The 22,999-nt window shown below is 44.0% G+C and overlaps 1 protein-coding gene across 1 annotated transcript; it reads right to left on the reverse strand.

The window, feature by feature from the left end:
• Positions 1-788: 788 nt before the first annotated feature.
• On the reverse strand, positions 789-6,467 carry SLN (sarcolipin). Its single transcript, XM_048492329.1, has 2 exons — positions 6,313-6,467; positions 789-1,420 (listed from the first exon to the last, which is right to left on the reverse strand). Exon 2 carries the CDS (start codon positions 1,321-1,323, stop codon positions 1,228-1,230), a length of 96 nt encoding a protein of 31 aa, XP_048348286.1. The 5' UTR covers positions 1,324-1,420; positions 6,313-6,467; the 3' UTR covers positions 789-1,227.
• Positions 6,468-22,999: the final 16,532 nt, after the last annotated feature.

The following is a 22,999-nucleotide window of genomic DNA, read 5'->3' on the forward strand; positions in this document are numbered from 1 at the left end:
GGTATGGTCCAGGGCTGTAAAATATACTCAGGCAGCATTGAGTAAAACTCAGCAAAACATTTGGAGTGCCTAGGAAATTCTGCTCAATATGCAAGGCTGCCTAGTAGCATGAGGGGGGGGGGGGGGATGCACAGATATTCTTTGTACCTGCAGCATGAATGAAGGGAAGGTAGCATGGTGTAGCCCAATCTTATCAGATCTTGGAAGCTAAGCAGGGTTGGTACTTGGTAGGAAGACCTCCAAGAAAGACTCTGTAGACTTCTGATTCTCACTTGCCTTGAAACCCCCTGCTGAGGTCACCAGAAATCAACAGTGACTTGAGGGCACATTACACCCAAACACTGCAGCTTCGGTACATGCAAAATGAACACTGAGTTTCTCAAGGTACATGTTTGAACATACCAAAGATGTATATGTATAGAAAATGCATGCATTTGCCCCTTTTCACACAACATGGAGGCTGTGGAGATGGAGAGATCACAGGCGATGTGTGCTCCCACTGTACAAAACGGCAGCACCAAAAATGACTGTCTGAAAAGGGCTTCCAATGTACAAAGCTGTAAACTCTTTGACACATCTTAATGTTCGGGAAGAAAATAAAGAACATATCCTCATATACATAGTTAGATTGTGCATACAGAAATATAATATGGAAACCATCCCCTATACTACAAATAACTGTTGCTCAGCAGAAACAAGCTTCAAGACATGCAGTAATGCCTGTCCTGTGAATTAATTGTCCTGTAGTGGCTGCATCTTTCAAGGACCGAATGAAGTAGATTAAGAAATACTTCATATCTTTTTTTATTAAAATGGCGGCAAGAGTGAATGAAGGAAAAGTTTTTCACATAGCTTTCTGCTACAGAGAGATGTGACTACAGGAAGCTGGTTCAACAATGTGGATTGCAGAAGAATCATTAGAAACCAAGAGGCATGCTAGGTAAAATTAACGTTGATATTTGTTGTAGATCGTGTGGTTCCAGGTCACGTGCATGCCCTGATTAGGCAATGCCATACTTTCTAGATACCTTATTGTAGAATAATTTACATCATCCCAGATTCATTTGACTATTTAAATGAGTGAATCCAAGAGGTATTTTACAGTAAAAAACAACAACACATTACAGATTTTGCACACAAAGCCGTAGGGCGCACATGGGAGCAGTAAACTTCACATCCTTTCCCAGACACACATCCTTCAGTGATGTCATGGAGTGGGCGGGTCTCTCAGTCCTGGTAAGACTTCACCAGAAGCCACATGAGAAGCACCGTGATCAGCACAATCATGAAGTTGAGGAAAAGCTCTTGTGTGGATCGTTCCATAGCTAGGAATGGACAATGGAAGAACAGCAGCCGGCGGGTGGAAGCGGAGGAGGAGTCTCTTGTTTCAGGCTGTCCTTGAGATCAACCTTGTCCTCTCCTAAAGAAAAAGAAAAGCTCAACAAAACTAGAGTGTGGGAAGTTTGGAAGTCTACCCCGAGGATTATTTACACCATTATATAAGTAAATGTTATTTCTATTGCTAACTGTTAATACGCGTAGGGGATATGCAAGGGCAGGACATATCCCTAACAGCTTTTCACCTTCTACAGTTTCTACTGAGCAAAAATGTCATCCCCACCCAGGAATATATCCCTGATGTCATGCACTCCTGAGAATCCCAATCGGATTTGCAATTATTTTTCTTTAAAGGGGGAAGGGGGTGCAGAGACATGACTTTTGAAAGGTGTATGTCATTTGAAAACTTCAGAAGAAAATTATAATGATCAGCCTTTTAGTATTTATCTGTAATTCTTCGAGGGAAACTTTCTGTAAAATGCGTTGTGCTGTTCCCTTGTAGCTATTTCAGTAGTGTGAGTTCAATGTGCTTTACAGCTGAGTCGCACAATAACAACATTTGATCTGGCTTAATCTAATCTTTGTGGCAGTTTGGAAGTATGAGAGAAGCTGTCCTCTTCGGAAAGCGGGTTCCTCATGACCTGGGAAAACTCTATGCCCACAGCATAGCTGCAGGTGCATCGACAGTAGGAGTTTTGTAGCTTTTGTGTGACAGGTCTCACATTGCATTGGTAACATTTCAAACAGGCAACCAAACTGACCAGACAGATGGTGAGTCTACGTCTCATGCCAGCACTATAACTCCCTGGAGTCTGGGACAGTGCCCGCCTGCGAGGCAACCATATAATTGTGCACTGCTACATGATAAATGTGAGGAATGAATTGCTGTATCTCCATTGTGAAAGGCTGCCAGAACTATGTAAGAATCCCAATGTGTGGTAAAATTGAGTACATTTCCCAATGGTAACACAAGTAAACCTGCAAAACCAGCTTCTGTAAATGGAAATGGCTACATGGTGGCTGCTTTAAAAAACACACACACATTTATTTGGTCGATCTAACAGCACGGTGAGTTGGTAAACTCTTAGCTGTCACCATTAAATGTGGCATTCTTCCTTCTCAGCTGAGGAGAACTGGAGAAGTATTCCACCCCACGGTAATAATAAGCTCCCTTATCACATCAAACATGGTTCCTGAAATTAGTCAGGGCCTGAATTATCCTGAAATCAGTCAGGTCAGCTGCAACTGAGGACGTCAGTTGCAGCTGACTAGCAAAGAAACCCACACAAAAACAGTTCCATGTTGACACACAGTCTGTAAAATATGTTCATATCAATTGCCACCTAGGAGCCAAGCCACAGACGCTTTGATTTAGAAGACAAACTAGACTTGTTCCTTGGGAAGGTAGGTGGGGTTTGTGAAGTGATTTCCTAAGATGGATGCCACCTTATCTGGTGTGACTCAGAGTATCTAGATTTGAGTCCAGGAGCACCTTAGAGACCAACAAGTAGAGCTTTCAAGAATAAAAGTTCCCTTCATCATATGACTGATGAAGAGAGCTGTGACTCTCAAAAACGTATACCCCGAAAATTCTGTTGATCTCTAAGGAGCTACTGGACTTGAATCTAGCAGTTCTGCCACAGACCAACATGGCAACTCTCTGAAACTATCATGTAAAAGAGAGTTATACCCTTGCTTTGTTGGTGGGCCTCCCAATATGATACAGCCAAATAGAATCCCTGTTCTACCACAGAAGCTCACCCAGTGACTCTGGGCCAGTCATATACCCTCAACCAAACCTACCTCAAAGGATGAGGATAAAACTGAAGAGAAAACAATGTTGTTAGTCACAGTTGCAGGATAAAAATATCTTAATAAATCAATGAAAAAACTATCAATCAAGTGCTCCACATGTGTGTCAGTGAATATGAACTAACTGTCTATAAGGGAAAAGAAACTTTTTCATCCAACGATAATTTTTTCAACATGGGAGCTCTTTAGAAAGGCTGAGGGAATGGGTCAGGGACAGAGCTTGTCCTTAAGGTTTTGAAGGGTAGCTGGTCTGGTCTGCAGTAGAACAGCTAGATTCGAATCCAGTAGCAGCTTAGAGACTAACAAGATTTGGGGGGGGGGGGGTTAAGCTTTCGAGAGTCAAACCTCCCTTTGTCAGATACTTTAAGTGTTCAGCACCTGGCACCATTCCTTGAAGGATCTCAGGTATCAGGACAGGGGAAGATGAGTCAGTACAGATCTGCTAGTAGCAAACATTACTAGACTAGGCAGACCAATGGCCTTTCTCTAGAGAAGGCAACTCCCCACATATTATAACTCACTGCCATATTAAATCCTGGTCTCTTTCCAAGTTCCTTATGCTTATCTTTGCCAAAAGAGAACGGAGGCTCTCTTCCCTGCCTTCTTGCCCTGCTAGCATAGTACCGTGTTTCCCTGAAAATAAGACAGAGTCTTATATTAATTTTTGCTCCCAAAGATGCGCTATGTCTTATTTTCAGGGGATGTCTTATTTTTCTGCTCCCCAGCTGCATGCTCTGGTGTTCTGTTTGACGGGCATTCTTCCAAACAAAAACTTTGCTACGTCTTACTTTCGAGGGATGCTTTAAATTTAGCACTTCAGCAAAACCTCTACTACGTCTTATTCTCAGGGGATGTCTTATTTTCGGGAAAACAGGGTAATCCATGTCAGCAAAAGAGCATAATTTTTGAACTGCACAGATTTTCAGATTCCAGAACTTCGGGGAGAGTGGGGAAGTCCACTGCCACAGTACATCAGCCAGCTTATCACCCAAATGCCTATATGCTCATCAAGTGCTGATATAGGGTTTTTCAAAGGTTCCACCTGTCAGTCAGCTTAAAGGCAATATATCCACTGAAATAGCAGCTGTGACAGTAAATTCCTTTTCAATTTTTCATGTCAACACGCTCATCTAGCACATTTTTAAAAAGACTTTCCTGTCTTAAGAGCTTTGTGGAGGTTTTTAGAAATAGAGACAGAGTACCTCTGACCCATATGAAGAATTTTAATCGGTGCCAACTCGCCTGTATTAAATGTCATGCACTAATTCATATAGGTTAAGGAGTGCACTGCTAATTATTGCAAAGGTTAACCTCTCTAATTTGGGAAGAACAATAGAGAGATAGAAGGGATGCCATTCAGACTATTTAAAAGTAATGCTGTCTCTTTCTCCCCTCCCACATACAAACATACACACACCCACACTTTTCTGACCATTTGTGATGATTCTTCAAAAGTTCACTAGTTCCAAGTATCAAAATCACATCAAATGCGCTGAGCTGAGTTTCTTTGTTAGTTTACTTTTGTATTTTAATCTCAAATAATCTTGAGTCTATCCAATATTATCACTTTAAACCTTGCTAAGAATCTTGTCCCCCATCACTGAAATCTCTTTCTCCAGCAATTGTTGTCAGAATCGGAAACAGTGCCCTTCAGAGGACTTTACAATAATTGGTATTAACCACACTTGACACCTGTTGGGTTTTCTTTTTTTTCTGAGGCTATTTTGGGTCATAATATATATATTTCCCACTGAAAGCCTTCACAATGTTCTTGTGCTAATTTTAGTTGAACACTAAAATTATGCTGCAGTTCCCTATGGGTTGCACTATTTTTCCCAAAATGTTTGCAGCATGAATCAACCTCTAGTGCCCTGGTTTTTCAGGCATTCCTTTAATTTTTTAGGTCCCCAAGAACCGGAACATACAAAATCTAGATAAGCCATTGACACAGTGATTGACTGCCAGTATCTTCCATGTCAATACATTTCACTAAGATGAATGGGACTTACTTCCAAATGTGTGTGGATTGCAGCTTGAGAGTACTGATGCTATTATAACATTACTATATTAGTTGTGATAGTATCATGTAGTAATTCAATCCAATTTTTAGTACTAGTAAGAATTACTTCAGTCCAACTGTAGGTCGTGGAAGTCTGCTTTTTCTAAGCTGTCAAAGCACTTTCATATAGATTAACTTAATAATCTTCACAAAATTACGGTGCAAAATATACAACTATTATTATGGTCCTTCCTTCACTGAAGGAGACGGCAGCTTACATAAGGCTACCAAGTAACATCATGGGTGTGCTAAGATTTGCTTCAAGGAATTCCTATACAGTTTTTCATTTAACAACTCTTCCATCTAAAAGAGAATCAGGCTGGCATACAAGGGCTATGTTGCTTTCAGATCTAGGAACCATGAGTTCAAACAGCCCACTAACAGTCATGGATTTGAAAAATAACTCTGATCTAGTTGCTCACTTCCAGTCTCAGTTCCAGATCTGTAAAATGTGAATAATACCAATCTGCCTCAGAAGGTTACAGAGAACAAGATCATTAAAAAGAACCACAAGATCCAATAAAGCTCACCATTGGGGTGCTGTGTGGTTTCCGGGCTGTATGGTCGTGTTCTAGCAGCATTCTCTCCTGAAGTTTCGCCTACATCTGTGGCTGGCATCTTCAGAGGATCTCTTAAGGTGCCAGCCACAGATGCAGGCGAAACGTCAGGAGAGAATGCTGCTAGAACTTACTGTATGAACCACTACAACTCTAACTGAGATTCCAGCCATTAAGAAAGCCTTCGACAATACAAGCTCACCATTGTTATGAAGCAGGAAAGCCCTGAGATGAAACTGGTGTATGCACATGTGTGTGCATGTGGATGTATCTATCTGTACTCAGGATAGCAGCCAGAATGTGTTCTATAAACAATCAGCAATAGTGTTGTATTTTAAAAAGCAGAGAAAAGTCAGCAGTGCATGTTGTTAGTACTAGAAGGATCTAACTAGAAGTTTTCTTCATAAGCATATTAGGTTAGAAAGGCAGTATTTTTGAACAACTACACATTAGTTCCTCTTTCTCGTTCCTGGGAGACTTAACAGAGCATCCAGCCATCCTGGAAAGAGGGTGGTCTGAGCATAGGAAACACATCTCTTGCTCTACCTGAACAGGACTGATGGAGCTCAGGGCTTCCGGCCGTGTGGTACCCAAGGCTTTCTCAGCTTCTCATCATCTCCCAGAGCCGTCTGGATTCCCAGATTCCTCTGCTGGGACTAAAGTACTCCAAGGGAGGAGGGGTCAAGGAGCTCTTTGGCAACAAAAGCAATGACGTCCTCCTCTGCATATTTAACAGGGGCTAGGCTGAGGAGCAGAATTTAGGGCATGCTATTTATGCATGGGGGATGACTGTGGGGGGGCAGCTAGGGTGCTCTTGCTTCCCATATTACTTTGGGATTCCTTTCTCCAATTCCTTGTAAGAATGCCCAGGGGTTCTTGTCAGGGTAGGATCTTTCTGGGTTGTTTTGATTCTGCTTCAAAACAGGGAGGCTCGACCTCAAAGGAGAAGAGGTCTGGAAGGGTCTATATTCTTCAGGATCAAGGCAAGGCTGTTCACCTTTGTGGAGATTCCAGATTCTGCCCAGCTTACTTGATAAGTGCAGCCACCTGTTGCTGTCCCATGTCCTTATTATAGTTTCCTCCTTGGCTTCTCATGTTCCTATATGTTTAATCCAAGTAAGAGCAACAGGGACAAAATAGCCTTTGTACAGAGATGTGAATGCATTTCTGCTGTAAAATGCATAGGATTTGAGATGCCTTGATTCTGAATCAACTGAATGACTACACTGCCCTCTGCACCTCCTTCCCCCACCCCTACCCACAACTGGGGACTCCTACAGCATGGGAATTCCAACTATAGGTAAGGAGAACTATAGGAACTGGAAGGGAACTTAGGTGGTGCCTCTCTTCCAGAATCATAGCTCAAACCATATGCAAAGTGCTACAGCCTTCATGCTCTCTGTTGCTGGCTACTGACATTACATCTTTATTTGGCTCTTTGCAGGCAGCCTTCCAACAGGAGTAGAGGGCAGGATGGCCAATCACTGCTGTCATGACCAGTGTGCATCTAGTTTTGAGGAGGGGTTGCCAGCTCTGTTATTTTAGTCTAACTCCTGCATCATTGCAAGAACTATCACCATACTCCTGGCTGCTAGATAAACACACTATAGGGTAAGTGCAATTGAATATCAACAGAAGTGCAAAACCGGAAAACACAAAAATCTATGCAAAATTCTGCTAAAAGATTCCTATGTAATATATGTGGCAGTGCTGATATACATGTACAAACCAAGTCCAATCAAAGATGACATCTTTGTAGATAAGTGAGTTAAACACAGCCAATGGTTCCAAGCGTTGCCTCACTGCAATCCATCCAAGTAGAGCTCCTGGGGCACATCTCCCAAGTGTAAAGAAAACTTTGTGTGCATGTGTTCTCCTCAAAGGAGATTCTTGCGAAACAGTCCAAAAGATGAAAGGAGTGAAAGTAAAACATTCAAATCCGTCCAATCCAAAATGTGCTCCGCAGCAAACGGCTATGCTTTCGACTGCCACCTTCCTCAGTGGAAAACTGAACAGGCACTATTATTGCACTTGCCTCAAGTCGATCACAGGATACAGAAGCAGAAGAAGTCTGTTGCAAACGACCCCGAACTGGCTAAGTCCCACGCATTAAACTTTAGTCATTTCGTGACATAGGCAACTCTACCTCTGGTTCTGTGGTCTGTCAATGCGGTTTTCGATGTCTGATTTCACCAAGAGATATGAAATCCTCACTCACCTGACTGGTACAGGAAACTCCATTCTTGATGCTGTTCAACAAAAAGTGTGGACTGTTTCACAACTGGTGTGTTTCCTTTCATGGGATTGAGTAGATATACCCATGTGCTGCTCCTTACCAGCCTCAACAGTTTTTAGTATGGGATTGACTCTGGCAGCAGAGAGGATCCACCCATGTCTGCATAGTTGTACTCTATCTAGAAAGGGGGGAGAGGCAAACTCATCTGGATTCACAACCTCCTACTCACTCTTGGTGTGTGATTAAGCAGACAGACTTTGTGACAAGAACAAGACATAGTGCACAAGGGTTAATGGAAGGAATAGCTGCAAGCAGTGGTAATTAACCTCGTGACAGTGTGGAAGAGAGGGCCACATGGGAAGGGGTTCAGCAAAATGATTGGAGCCTAGAGTGACCAATCAGCTTGAGAGTCATCCTAATTGGTTAGGACTGATGATGCAAAGTCTCAACTATGGCTGAGACTTCTTTCAAACTGATAGCTAGATTCTGAGCCCCTCATGCATTCGGAGTCTGTACTGTTCCAGTGTCGTGCCTTTTCTCTGCAGTTTTTCCTGCCTCTATATATAGTTGAAGTCAGTACCCTGAGCAAGTAGAGGATTTCAAAACACCATGAAGCATCTTTTCCTTGTATGGCCAGCTGGCTGTAGTGCTTAAAGAAATGGCCTGCAGCATGTAAAACATGAGTTCTACTCATGTCTCCTTCTAGTCTGCTACTGGTCAGCTTGTTTGGGGCCAAAATATTATCTTGATGGGACTAAAATCCTGATTGCTTTTCTCCAGTGAACAGGGAGGAGGTGTCAAGAATGCCTCCTATGAACATGAAATTGTGAGTTTTGTTATTACTTTCTTAATTGCCATGTCCCAGTGCTCTTGAGGGAAATCTCCTCCCCAAGACCTGAATCCTTGCCTGGGAAAGACTGTGGGCTTTCCATGAGGATTTCTTATGTTCTGGGAAATGTTTGGATGGCATGACTTCAGTAAACACTCTTCATTCCCTGTGTGTCTGCCAGCGAAATGGAGGAAAAAAATTGCAGAAGAGCATTCAAACTCCATCTCTAGAACTTCCAAGAGCGTGGTAAGAACTGGACACACTAGAATCATCCACAAACCAGAGTGCTCTGAATTTTCATTGTTCCTTCACTTAGTCTGTTTTCTGTGTGGATGGGAGCAAGATGATGACAGGGAGGTGTGCCGGCATCCCCATGCATTGATTGGCTGGTTCACAGTGTCACCAGCATGCCGATCCATGAATGGTGGATGTGAGCAATGTCACTAGGGACTCCAACACAGTTGCTATGTTCTCAGTCCCTTAGAGTTGGATATTTGTTGTCATTTCTTTTCTCTACTGAGAGAACATAAGCTATCAACTGGGCTGGCAGGACACCAGTGACAGTGATGTACCGGGACCCGGAGCTTTTGAGTAGGCTGCCTGATTCCTAATATTAAACTAAAGGAGTCCTGTGGTTAATGGTAGCAGAAGTTCTGTAAAAACTGAAGACCTCACACTTCTGTCAAGTGCGGATTGGCTTTGCTTCTGTGGCTGTAAAAGAGAACAGAAAGATGGAACCTGAGGCAGACTTATCACCAGCTCTCCAAACTGTGTGGTGCTGAGACCTGAAGAGGCAAGCATGCAATCAGGTAAGGAGCTGAAGTGGCAGATATTGAGGTACTAGAAATATGCATAAATGTTATGGAGAGAGCGGGGAGGGCATAGCATTGTGTAAGCAAAAGCATAGATAAGGCCTGGGAACCATTTATTTATTTATTTATTTAGGGTGTCGATGAAAGAGGTGAAGGAAGGGGATTGGGTTGATTTGATGTATTATATTTCTATGCTAATTAGAGGCGTAGCAAGGGGGGAAAGTGCCCAGTGTACCAGTGCGTCCTCTGCCCCATCCTGCCCCAGATCCCTCCCGCCTTGCCCTGGAACGCCCTCACCACACCCCCACAGGGGTGCACACCCGGTGCATCGTGCACCCACCGATGCTGCCGCCGCCTCCTTGAAGCTACGCCTCTGATGCTACTTTCCCCTGATGGGCTCAGGGTGGATGGAAAAGCTGGATGGGAAAAGAGAACTTCCATTGAAGAGAATCTCCCTGTTTCCATCCAAACCGGTGCCAAATAGCAGTGAGTGGGGCCTTAAATAATAGTACTTTAACAGCATATCAAGTAATATAAGAAACAGGATGTAGAACTGCATGTATTTAAAAGTCCTGTGTGTGATTCTCAGCCCAACAGCTGGTATTTTTTGAAGCACTGGATTTGTTATTGTTTACTTGGTTAGCCATCCTTTCTCAAGGAACTCTTGTTCAGGATTGTCCTGTGGTCCTATTTAGGCTGTCACTGTAAGAAACTTTGCTCAACCCAAGACCATTCAATAGTGTCACTGGCTCACATTTGACCATAGATCTCCCAGCTCCACATCCAACACCCCCTCCACTAGACCACATGACCTCGGAAAGCATGGCATTTATTGGTCACCAACCCAACCATGTTCTGCGTTTGCCCACCAAACCACTGGCTGGCAGAATTCCATCTTTTTAAAAAGGTTAGAATGTTGACTTCTCCACATATGATCTGTTTGCATCAGATCCCATGAATTTAAATGTTAATTATCTGTATTGTTGAAGGCTTTCACAATCAGATTCAACTGGCTGTAGTGGGTTTTCCAGGCTGTGTGACCCTGGTCTAGTAGAATCATAAAATCATAGAGTTGGAAGAGACCCCAAGGACCATCAAGTCCAACCCCCTGCTGTGCAGGAACACATGATTAAAGCACTCCTGACAGATGGCCATCTAGCCTCTGTTTAAAAACCTCTGAAGAAGGAGACTCCACCACACTCTGAGGTAGTTCATTCCACTGTTGAACAGCCCTGACCCTCAGAAAGTTTTTTTTTCTGGTATTTAGGTGGAATCCCTTTTTCTTCACCTTGAACCCGTTACTTCTGGTCCTAGACTCTGGAACAGCAGTTTTTGCTCCTAATGTTTTGCCCACATCTATGGCTGGCATCTTCCGAGGTACGTCAAGGCAAGATGTGTTTTTTGGCACAAACCATTTAATTTCTGCTGCACAGAGCTGTGCTGAAATGAACAAAAGTTAGTTTCGTTGACTGTAGCATTTCAATCTGGCTGCAGTTCCCAATGGACTCAGCAGATACGCAGTTGGTTTCTTAAAATTCTACGCACACACACGTACAAGCGTTCATTTTACTGCAGGCAGATGAAACTGATAAGGCAAAATTTTGGAGATTTGATGTCAGGGCTCCGGAACTTCAGAGATTAGATTCCTATCCCAAGCTATTAAAATAATCACCTCTAATATGTAATTGTGCTTTGACCACATTATGAGAAGACGGCACTTAATGCCAGTGACGTCATGTAGATAGGATTTTAGTCATCTGAAAGTTTTGCCGCAAATGTTTTCAGGGTGGCTCCACCTGACAGCCTCTGTGTCAGTTTGCTGTCTCAATGATATTGCAGTTCTGATTGCAAAACTTTAGAAATACAGAGCAAGCTATTAGGAATATATACATTAGGCTGACCAGACGTCCCGCTTTTGGTGGGACAGTCCCGCCTTAAAACAATTTGTCCCGCATCCTGCGGGTTTTTTCAAGTGCCCCGATTTTTGGAAGGCTGCCGCACTGCCTTCTGGGGCGCAAGGCAGTGTGGCAGCCTCCCGCGTGCACGGCCGCAGGAGCGCATGGCCTTCTGGGGCGCTCCCGTTTCCCGCCCTGTCACAGGGTGGGAAATGGGAGCGCCCCAGAAGGCACTTGACATCTGTGGCTGCGCGTATATACAGTATACGTCCCGGTTCGAGGTCACCTGTAATATACATCCTGAATGCCTTAATATACATAGCTCATCTCACTATCCAGCCCCTCCCCAGCCCCCCCCCACCTGTTTACACAGCAACAAGTATGCTTTAAGTCTTAGCACTGATTTCTGAATGCCTAACTGGAGAAGTAAATTTATTTTCCTTCAAACAAAATATATGACCGTTAGTGTATTGAATTTCAGGTTCATAACTATTAATATGCACGTATAGTTTCAGCTGAGAAAACTTATCCAAAGTAACTGAAGAGGCAGTGGCCTATCATATTTAAAGTTTATTTTCATGCCATCTGGCAAGATATGTACAGTTCTTGCAAAAAGTGCAGTGCAGCTACCAAGGGTTGCATAATAAACTTGACACGGATAGCAGAGGGTTTGTTGACCAGGATTGTAAAATAAATCAGTCTTCCATGCACTGAGCAAGCTGAATGAGAGTGGGGACTGGAATACAAATTGATCAAGAATTTTCTTGAACTACCACCTTTTGCTATGTGTGGAGGAGGAGAGGTTGGTTGGCAGAGGCATAGTAAGGGGGGAAAGCGCCCGGTGGACTGGTGCGTCCTCCGCCCCCTACCCTGGAATGCCCCACCACACCCCCGGAACACCCCCGCCATGCTCCGGAATGCCCTCGCCACACCCCCACAGGGGCGCACGCCCGGTGCATCACGTCCCCTTGGAGTTACGCCTCTGTTGGTTGGTGATCCCAGAATTTCAGCTGCTACCTCAAAATTTTGGAGAGAGAGAAGAATGTTCTGTCAAGTCATAACCCACTTTTGGTGACCCCATTCACAGTGGGTTCCAAGCAAGTGATGAGCAGAGGTGATTTTCCATTGCCTTCTGTTGCATAGCAATCCTTGTCTTCTTTGGTGGCCCCCCACCCCAAGCGTGGACCATGGTCAACCTTGCTTAGCTCCCAAGCTTTGGTGAGACTGGAATAAGATGGGCTATTCAGGCAGCTACAGAATTTTGGAGGTTTCTCCTCATTGGTATGAGAGTGACTAATACGGGCCTTCAAAAGCAAGCTGAAGATATTGTTATTGCAAGAGGTCTCAAATCCTAGCCCACCTTCTTCTTTGCTCACATGGATTTTCTACCCTTCAATTTATGTATTGTTTTCATTAAATAAAATCTTTCTTTTGCATATCCTTTAGAAGTTGTATTTGTTGTTGTATTGTCATGTTGTAGAGTACCAGCCAGATCAAACTAATGGAAAAAGCCAAATATGGAGAAGGACTTTTCTGGTTTTACCTTCACAGTGAGCTGATGGAAGCTAAACAGAACTAGCAGAAGGCAAAGAGCTTCCCAGATGTTTCAGCATTTTTCCATGTGGAAACTTCCTTTTGCCAGAGACTCCCTGCTGCGAGAAGGAACAGGCAGTGGCCACAGAAGACCCTGTGTCTGCCATAGGTTACCAAACACGAGCTGGTGTGAATTAAGATGGTGGCTGAGTCAAGAAGATGAAGTAGACTTGAGGGATTTGCTTCTGCAGCTCTCTCCCCCTCTCTACATGTTCACTGCACTGAGGAGGAGACAGAAGAGGAGTCGGCCCCCTTCCAGCCCAGATTATTATTGTTGTTGTCCTGCCACCCACCACCCACCCATTTACGGTGCTATTTTAAAAAAAAATTAATGATAGATTTAGCAATAGAACAATCCTGTAAGTTAGTGCTAGGACACATAAATCATCCAGCATATATTTCCTGGGCTAATACTGCTGAGCAGTAGGCAGTGGAAAGTTTTACTGTGGGTAATGAAGTGGACATCGACTTAAACACTACACACATAAAGAAAAAAAGTTAACTGTAAACATGTGTAAACAAATTATTGTTTATTAGTACAACAATCTAGGAAATTAGAATACAGGATGCTCAATCACCCAGTTTCGCCCCCTCCCCAATGCATCCTCTTAGATCTCCCCCTCTCCAAAAAATGCCATTTGGGAAAAAAAGAAAAAAATTGGACTGTAGTATTTAAGGCTCAATAGTTGCTAATGAGATCTGCATGTGCTGCACAGTTTTAATGCACTAGCTCAGTGTTTCCCAACCTTTTCGAGGTCAGGGTACCCTTGACCTCACTCTTCATATCTCACGGTACCCCTGCCGCCACCCTCCACCTTCCCCTCCCATTGCCCCTGCTTGCCACACCCCCCACCTTCCCCTCCCAGGGTGAAGGGAAGCACTAGGGTGGTGGTGGCTGCTGACCTTGTGGCAGGCCCTGCCCCATGGGCCAGCTCCATGTCCTTGCTGGCGCCGGTGGGAGACACCACAAAAATGAGGGGGGGCGGTAGTGTTGCCGCGGTACCCCTGGGACATGCTCACGGCACCCCAGGGTACCACGGTACCCTGGTTGAGAATGGCTGCACTAGCTCAAAGTAAACTTGAGTGATAATGTGTATCAAGATTTCAGTGCTGAGGGGTGGTGTTGAATATGTGTTGGTGTTCCTAAACATATGGTGGCTGGTTTTCTGATCTGGGGCATCTATTTTGAGTTGGGGGTTTAACATGACTAAGGAGTAGTGCTAGAGTGCCTGTGTAACAAGAAAGCGGGGGATTGTCCTGCACTGTTACCTGCCATGTCACAAGTGGCATCTGACCCCACCAGGAGCACTGTAGTGTTTCGCAGTACCACACAGAACAAATACCAACGAAATGACAATGGAGGGAAATGGCAAAACCATGGGATGGGGAGGTGGAGGTGTGGAATGATTTTCCACAAAGAGTTTCAAAACCACACGATTTAACCACTGGGAAAATTTGTGCCTGCAGTAAAGGCCATGGTGTGTTCCCAATCATGTGTAAATCAGGAGTCTGACATGTGATATACAGTGCAATTCTAAGCAGACTTACACCCTTCTAAGTCAGTTGAAGTCACTGGGCTTAGCACTGCGCAGATGAAGTGCAAATTTGCGCATGGGTCAGGGAGCAGAGAGATAATCTGTAGCCCTTTTAGGATCCCCACCCCCTGCAATTTCTAGAACAAACTTAGATGTTCTAATCTTTCACAAATGCCCCGTCCAAGTTTCCTCCTCGTGCCTTGCATATTCATACTTAAGGCACTAATCTATATTTAACTTGTGATAAATTCTTCTTCAGCAACACCCCAAGGAGCAAGTAGTTCCTTCTAGCATAATCTTACATAACTGGTGTTCAACCTCTCATAATGTTATTTAATGGTGGAGAGTCCAGCAAATGCCCAAAGGATATGCTTGTTCAATACCCCAAACACCTTTCTGTACCCATGCTCCCAACTGCTTGCAGCCATCGAGGAGGGCGTGCGGGTGGTACTTATTATATAATACTGATTCAGGACCTGGGTGTTTGAGACATTTTATTATTTTAAAGAATCCTTCTTCATGTTTATTCTATTGCATACTTAGTTCACCTTTTAAAATGCATAATCAGTTTGTTAAAAGTTATTTAACTGTGTTGGGAATAGATAGAGTGGTGTGTTCATGACATTTCATACACTAGCCAGTCAGTGCTATTCACAGCTGGCTTAAGCTAAGCACTCACAAACTTTTGCGAGAAGTCCCAGCCCAGTGTAGTGGTTAGAGCAGGAGTAGGGAACCTGCGGCTCTTCTGCCCTTGCACTGCGGCTCCACGAGCCGAGCCGCCGGCTTCACCCGCCGTGGGCTTCCCCTCTCGCCCGCCCCATTGGAGCGGGGTGGACGCTTTCCTGGCGGCCGGCAAGGCCGAGCCGCTGGCCCCATCCTTGCCCGCCCTGCAGGCAGCAGGGCGGGTGCATCCATGCGCTTCTCAGAATTAGTGGAGTAAAAGGTAAAAAAGCCCAATATATACAGTGTTATCTTTATTTTAAATGTCCAAAATTATTTGCGGCTCCAAGTGTTTTCTTTTCCCGTGGAAAACGGGTCCAAATGGCTCTTTGAGTGTTAAAGGTTCCCTACCCCTGGGTTAGAGTGATGTTCTTTGCTTTTGCTCTATTCATGATAAAGGCTCTGTGAGGAGAAAAACGGAGGGGAAGAAGGCCATACTTTTCAAAAAGTATCAGAAATGTGGCAAAAAAAAAATGGCACAGAATGATGACCAATCAGAGTGCCTCATGTGACTTGGTGACTTGCCTTCAACTTGCCAGGCTTGTGGGGAGTGGAAGCTGATGCATCATAGGTCTCATTCCACATTGTCTTCACTATGCAGTGACACCCATCACAAGTTCCCTTCAAGGTCCAAGATTCAATTAATTGATTGACCACTCTCTGACCCCGCACCATCTGACTCAGAGGAGCCGGTTCACTAGACTCTGAGGGGGACTCAGATATCACCTCCATGCTGTCTTCGGATGATATTTTAGCAGATCTCAATCCAATTCTCCTTCTGATGATATCAGACTGTATGCTGAATAGCTGATTCAGTCGGCCAAGGCCTAAATATAGATTATGAAACTGCCACTCCAACTTTGTCAGACACAATCATGTGTAAATCATGTGTATACTATGGACAGTGGGCTGGTCATCTTGCCCATGATCACGGGCATACTGGACATCGCTGATGCCAACTAGTCTAAACCTGCCTTGGGCTATTCCTCCACAAGGCAATTGGAGAACCTGTGTAGGATTAGACAGGAGGGCTGTGGTTTCTTATTCCACCAGCCACAAGCCAACTCCATGATAACAAAAGTACTTCCTTCCAAAAATAGGTAGGCACACATTCTTCCCCAATGGACAGGGAAGGAAGAAAATTGGATATGCTAGAAAACCCGACTCTGTAGGGGCTCTAGACCTTAGGATTTCTAATTTCCTAGTCATTATGAGTAGCTATCAAGTCTATCTATGGGATAGGATGATGCAATATATAGACACCCTGCCAGAGGACAAAAATAATCTCACAAAGGTTCTGAAGACTGTGAGTATGCCCTTGGAACACAGCAGTTTAATGCAGCCCATAACATAGCACATACCTGCAGTAAGTCTTTGGCGTCTTCTGTGGTCTTGCATAGGGTGCTTGGCTCCTGGCTGAGAGCAACTCTACCCAAGATATCAGAGTGAGGGTGGAGGATTTGCCCTTGGAAGGTAAACCCTGTTTAACAAACAGATAAACACTGTCCTAGATGGAATTAGAAAGAGCAAGTATATGCTGAAATCTCTAAGAATCACACCACAACCTTCTGCTCCTTACAAACAAAGGTATTTTCCTAGGAATGGCCAGCATTTTGAGAGGTCTTACAGATACTGGGCTGCTTCATTTAGCCAACAAGGGAAGTACCATCTTCTCTGTATCACAGCATGGTAAGAAAAATCAAGCTGGACAAAGAGGCATGAAAGGAACTTGTTCTCCATCTCATCTACGTTTTAAAGGCCAACACCTCACATGACTGGAGGTTCAGGGTTTTACAGAAATCTCACTAAGGTGATTTTGAATATTGGACAGGATTCTGTCAGTCATCTCTACTGATGGGACAGTCTCACAACAGATCTCCAACTCCCTCTTAAGCTGTTTCTGAAGGTCCTCCAAAAATCTGTATGCCGCCTCTCCAGACCACCATGCCATACCATGACTTCAGGTCACATAACCAGAAGCGATCTCACATGTTGTGACAATGCACTAGCAATCTCATAAATCTTTATGAGTTTTACCAGAAGGTATGACATCACTTCTGTTGTTTTTACTTCTGTTTATACAACCAAAAGGTACACAGCAACACTGAGGCGTAGCTCCAAGGGGACGGGGGGGCACGCGACACACCAGGCACGCGTCCCTGTGGGGGCGTGGCGAGGGCGGGGCATGGCGGGGCAGGGGCATTCCAGGGCGGGGCGGGGCAGACATTGGCGGGGCAGGGGTGGAGGACGCACCAGTGCACTGGGTGCTTTCCCCCTTTTCTACGCCTCTGCAGCAACATCATTGTGACAGCACCCTCTCCCCATTTTTCTTCTACTGTTGCACTCGGCAGCAGTAGGGGTCTAGGAGAGGGGTGGGGGGGAGGGGGCAAGCCCACGATCAGATGAGGTGGGGTGGGGGGAGGGGCATTTATCCTTTGATCAGCTAAATGCCCTACCAGTCATAATCTTGATATCATATACAGCCCAGCCTACATGGAGCACAGCAAGGGTAAGATGGATGCCAATCTTCATTCAAGGGTTTGATATCAAGGTCTTCCTGACACATGACATCATTCTTTCTCCCCCGGAATTAAGAAAGCAGAGCTTCAGACAACGGCCCTCCCGAGGGCACAGCCAGTCGAATCTGATTAGCAGCAGCCTCACCTTGAGATCACATGACACACCTGGCTTCAGTTCCACAAAAATTTTGCAAATGTCCGCTCCCTGATCTCATCAATGAACCTACTGCATTGCCCAGCACCCTTTATTGCAACCATTAACTTAATCTCAATAACTTCCTGTCCAAGTATTAAGGGTCACCAACCATCCAGAGTTTCTTCCCCCCACCCCCCACAGCATTGTCCATACCTGGGAAAAAACTTTGCTTTGTCCCAGGGAGAGTACCCAGCTTATAATGAGGGTTGATTTTTCCTATAACCAGACCTCCCAAATCCATGGTTCTTTCTCCTTGAGCTCAACATCATTTTTCCTGCAAGAAGCACTGACCAGTTCTCCTGCTCTTCTCAGACCTCAACACTTCTGGAATGGTAAATATCGTCCTCCAGTACCTTGATCTATTCCCGCTGTCACTCATCTCTTTATTTCCTAGGCTTCTTAAATTCTTTGTGCTTGTGTGTGCATTTTATTATTTTTAGTCCCTTAATAAAGTTGCACCCCTTGTCACTTCAGTTCTGGTGTTGAGTGGCTTTCTTGAGGGACTGGCGTCTGCATACACTTGTGGAGGTCCCCTACCCACCTCTCACACAACCAGTCTGTTCCCAGCTAATTCCCACAACTAATTAAAGGAACGGAACAGTCCAATCTAGGTAACAGGCGGCCTCCCACTATACCTGGTAAGTCTACAGCTTACAGTTAAAATAGAAAAAAGCAATTAAGAACAGTGATCAATAAGAATGAGTAAAAACAAAATCAATGAAGTCAATATCAATAAAAACATTATCAGCAAAAGCAAGTCAGAACATAAAGGTACTTAAAACAGAGAAGTCTACAATGTCATTGATAAAACAGCTGACCATAAAATAGCTAAAACTATGTGTAATCACCCTTGAGTCCCTGTGAGAAAGGGGGAATAAACAAAATAATAACTAAAATCAATAAACAAGATCTTCGTTAGCTAAAAACCTGAGAAATATTTTGACCTGGCACCTACAAGAGCGTAAGGTAAGTGCCAGATGAGACTCAAGAGACAGAGCATGAATAATCCACAGTTTTGGCTCACAGAGAGGAGGAAGAGGAGTTTGGATTTATATCCCCCCTTTCTCTCCTGCAGGAGACTCAAAGGGGTTTACAATCTCCTTGCCCTTCGCCCCTCACAACCAACACCCTGTGAGATGGGTGGGGCTGAGAGAGCTCCGAGAAACTGTGACTAGCCCAAGGTCACCCAGCTGGTGTGTGTGGGAGTGTACAGGCTAATCTGAATTCCCCAGATAAACCTCCACAGCTCAGGCAGCAGAGCTGGGAATCAAACCCAGTTCCTCCAGATTAGATATACGAGCTCTTAACCTCCTACGCCACTGCTGGCGTAGAGGGATTAGTTATACCTGTAAGCTTCCACTGACAGTGAAGATTTGAACCTGGATCTTCCAGTTGCAAGTCTGACATTCTAACCACTATACCATGCTGGGTCTCAGTTAGAAAAGAAAGAGGGGACTGAGTCATGCATTCACGAATAACTACTTTATAGTTTGTCCTTTGTCCCCATGCGAACCACTGAATGTTGCAGGATCCTTGAAGCATTCCAAACATGCCTGCATGATTTGAACAATTTGGCCTTGATCTTAATTGTGGCCTCTAAATGCCTCTGTAGTCATGTAAGGGGGGGGGGGGTAGATATTTTCAGTATAGGCACGTAGCTACCAACATGTCCTTCAAAGCAGGGGAGTTGTGATTTCAGAGGAGCTGTTGAGTAGCATTTCAAAGCAAACGGATAGTGATCTTGTATTACAGAGTGCATGTGTACCTTTATCTATAGCTGGAACTTTCCTAATCTTCCTCTGTGGTGGGTACAGCCTCGAAGATGCCAACAACGCCATGCCAGAAGTAACAGTTGTACTTCTCACTTCTCGGCTACTGATTGTTATGCACCAGATCATGTTGCTCTTTGAGCAGATGGCATTTTTTCTCTTATACATAAGGCATTTTCACACATACTGCTGTTGCTAGGCAACTTCAGGACACATTCCCTCATCACCCACCCTGGGTAAACTAGAAATAAGGACAATGGCAAAAGAGGACAGAGAAAGGTCTATTGAGTCAAACACAGAGAGAGAAGCTTAGACAGGTGCTACAGGGAGGGGAAGAGGAAATAGTGCCTGTGTAGTAGGATTTCTGCATCATGATTTTGGTATACTGACAAGGTCTCATTCGCCAGTGATGCACAGACTGCAGATAGGCCTAATTTCTTCACTTCTTAAAATGAACTGGCTGTATTTTCAAGCTTTATAAGGGCTAAGGTGAATGTGATGGTGGTCAGAGAGCCAACCTGTGGACACAAGGATTATTCTGAAGGAGAAAATGGCCATTTTCAGGCCCTTGTCACAATTTTTAAATGGCGATTCTCTCTTCTAAAATTGCACTGCGGTTGGGGGGGGGGGTCTGGCCCTCAGTGAGTGTAACCCCCGTGGTCAGAATGGGTTGACCCAGTAAGGGGTGGAGACTCAAAGCAGCAAGAGGCTGCAGAGCTCATGTAGTTGGAGGAGACAAGGCTACCAGACTGGGACCTTGGTTGTATAAGCCCTTAACACCTTATTAAGGGTTTCTTTTTGTGGTTGTAATGGGTGAGAGTTCTCCTGGAAACCGTCATCATGTTGAATCCTGTTCATCAAGCCCTTGGAGTCTTCAGGAGCCAACTCACTTGCAAAGAAGAATTGGACTTGGCAGTATAAGTAGACTGTAAATATAAGGACTTGAAAATGCAACCTGAACAGGACCTTGAAGTGTGATGTTAAATGTTGATGTTTAATGTTATGTGTTAAGAAAGTAAACCATTTTGTTTTGTTTTTTAAATGTGTTGTTGCAAACTCATTCCAAGTTCTGCCCTACAGAACCCACAGATAGAGGTTACATGAGCATTCAGGAGAAAGTTTACCTGTTTTTGAAAAATCTTTTCCAGCTAATAATGTTGTGACATGGCCCATTGCCAGTGTGGAAGAGTTCCTAGACCATTGAACTAGGATTGGGGAGACCCACATTCAAATCACCCATCTAAATGACTTGGGGCAAGTTACAGACTGTCAGTCTAACCTACCTTATAGAGTTGTTGTAAGGATGGAGGAGGACAGAGTGTTGTTAGCCACTTTGGGTGCTTTTTGGGTACAAAAGTGGGGGCTAAATAAAGTTTGGAAATGATTTAAATAAATAAATAAACACTAGACTAGCTAACTGACCTGGAGAAAAATGTTTCCACATCAGTTGATGATCCCACAACAAGAACTTTGTTGACCATAAATGATGCAGAGGCAGATAATGGCAAACCATCTCTGAAGGTTTTTTGCCGTGAAAATTCTGTGTGTTCGTCATAAGTTAGCTGTGACCTGGCAGCAAAAAAACAAAAAAAAACCTATCCTTACTCTTACTCTTGGATAAACATTCCATGTAGGGGAATTAACTTTGTTTCACATCCAAAATTCAAATAAGCAAAATTCTTTTTAAAATAAGTTTTTTTTCTGAAACCGGTTTGAAAGAAATAGTTACCAACTTTACACTTTTCAAGGTAAGGATACTAGCAGATATTTATTGTATAATTGAGGTCATCTGAGAAAGTGTTTCAATTTGTTCTCCGCCTTTTATTCGTGTAAGGAGTGTCAAAACAGCATACAAACACCTCCCCTTTCTCTCCCCACAACAGGCACCTTTTGAGGTAGGTGGAGATGAGAGAGCTCTGAGAGAACTATGACTAGCCAGCAGGCTTCATGAGTAGGAGCAGGGAAACAAACCCAATTCGCCAGATAAGACTGCTCATGTGGAGGAGTGGGGAATCAAACCCGGTTCTCCAGATTAGAGTCCATTGCTCTTAACCACCACACTGGTTCTGTTTCAATGCATAATCAGAAACCTCATTCTCTACTTTCTGAATGAATCTGGGGGTCTTCATGAATTGAGCTCACACCCTGCCGAAATAATAATGCATGCATGTATGTTGTGCATTTGAGTACTTATTCCTATTCTTCCTCAGCACCTGTAAAGGAATAATTGAAATTAAGGGCTACGATAGATGCATGTGGAGACATTGGCCAGTTTGGGTATTTTAACTTACTGGTTAACACTGATATTGCAAGAGTACAGGCCTCGGATGATGACATGACAGATTGCTCCAACGATTCCCTGGAAGCCATTTTTCTTTGTGAGACAAAATTGAAGCATGTTTTCTCTAAGGATATTTCAAGGAGATGAATGCAGATTAAGGCCCACCTTCCCAAAGCAGCTGTTCCTGCCGTATCAGGAAATCAAGCTTCAGAAGGAAAAAGTTAAGAATTTGGAAATAAAGCCAAGGAGTCACAGGGACAGCCGATATTGGCCGAATTGAATAATTGTACTGCCTATTTTCAGTGCTAGAATATGGTTGATTATAGATACAGATGAGGTTCTTCTGTTCCTAATATTGAGGCACTGAGAATTGAATACACAAGTGAAATATACACAAGTATACACAAATATACACAAGAGATTCATAATTACTGGATCGTCCTGCCATTCTGTTTTGAACTGAAATGCAATTGCAGATGAATGTCAGTTTCTTCTGAGCATAGGCAGGAATAACAGATACTTTTTTTCTCTGTACTTTCCATCATATTCCATATTTCCTCAAGTTGCTACTTGTCCTGTGTGGATACCATTTTTTCTTTTCTAACTGCAGAGCTGAAAGCAGCTTGGTGGGGGTGCGGAAGATTTAGAACTAAAAAATCGCTAAAGGGAAACGATCCGCTCTTCTGCCTGAGCCCTGGAGAAATGAACAATTGCTTCACCTCCACAGGATGCATTTTAGGGTGTGGGGGGAGAGAGAGATTGGGAATCACAACTCTGCTATGTAATCTGCAGTTGGCTGTCAGTTTGAGTAGAAATTATACAGAAATGCTGAAACCCAAAACAAAAGT

The sequence above is a fragment of the Sphaerodactylus townsendi genome, linkage group LG04 (assembly GCF_021028975.2).
Source record: "Sphaerodactylus townsendi isolate TG3544 linkage group LG04, MPM_Stown_v2.3, whole genome shotgun sequence".
Classification (NCBI taxonomy): domain Eukaryota; kingdom Metazoa; phylum Chordata; class Lepidosauria; order Squamata; family Sphaerodactylidae; genus Sphaerodactylus; species Sphaerodactylus townsendi.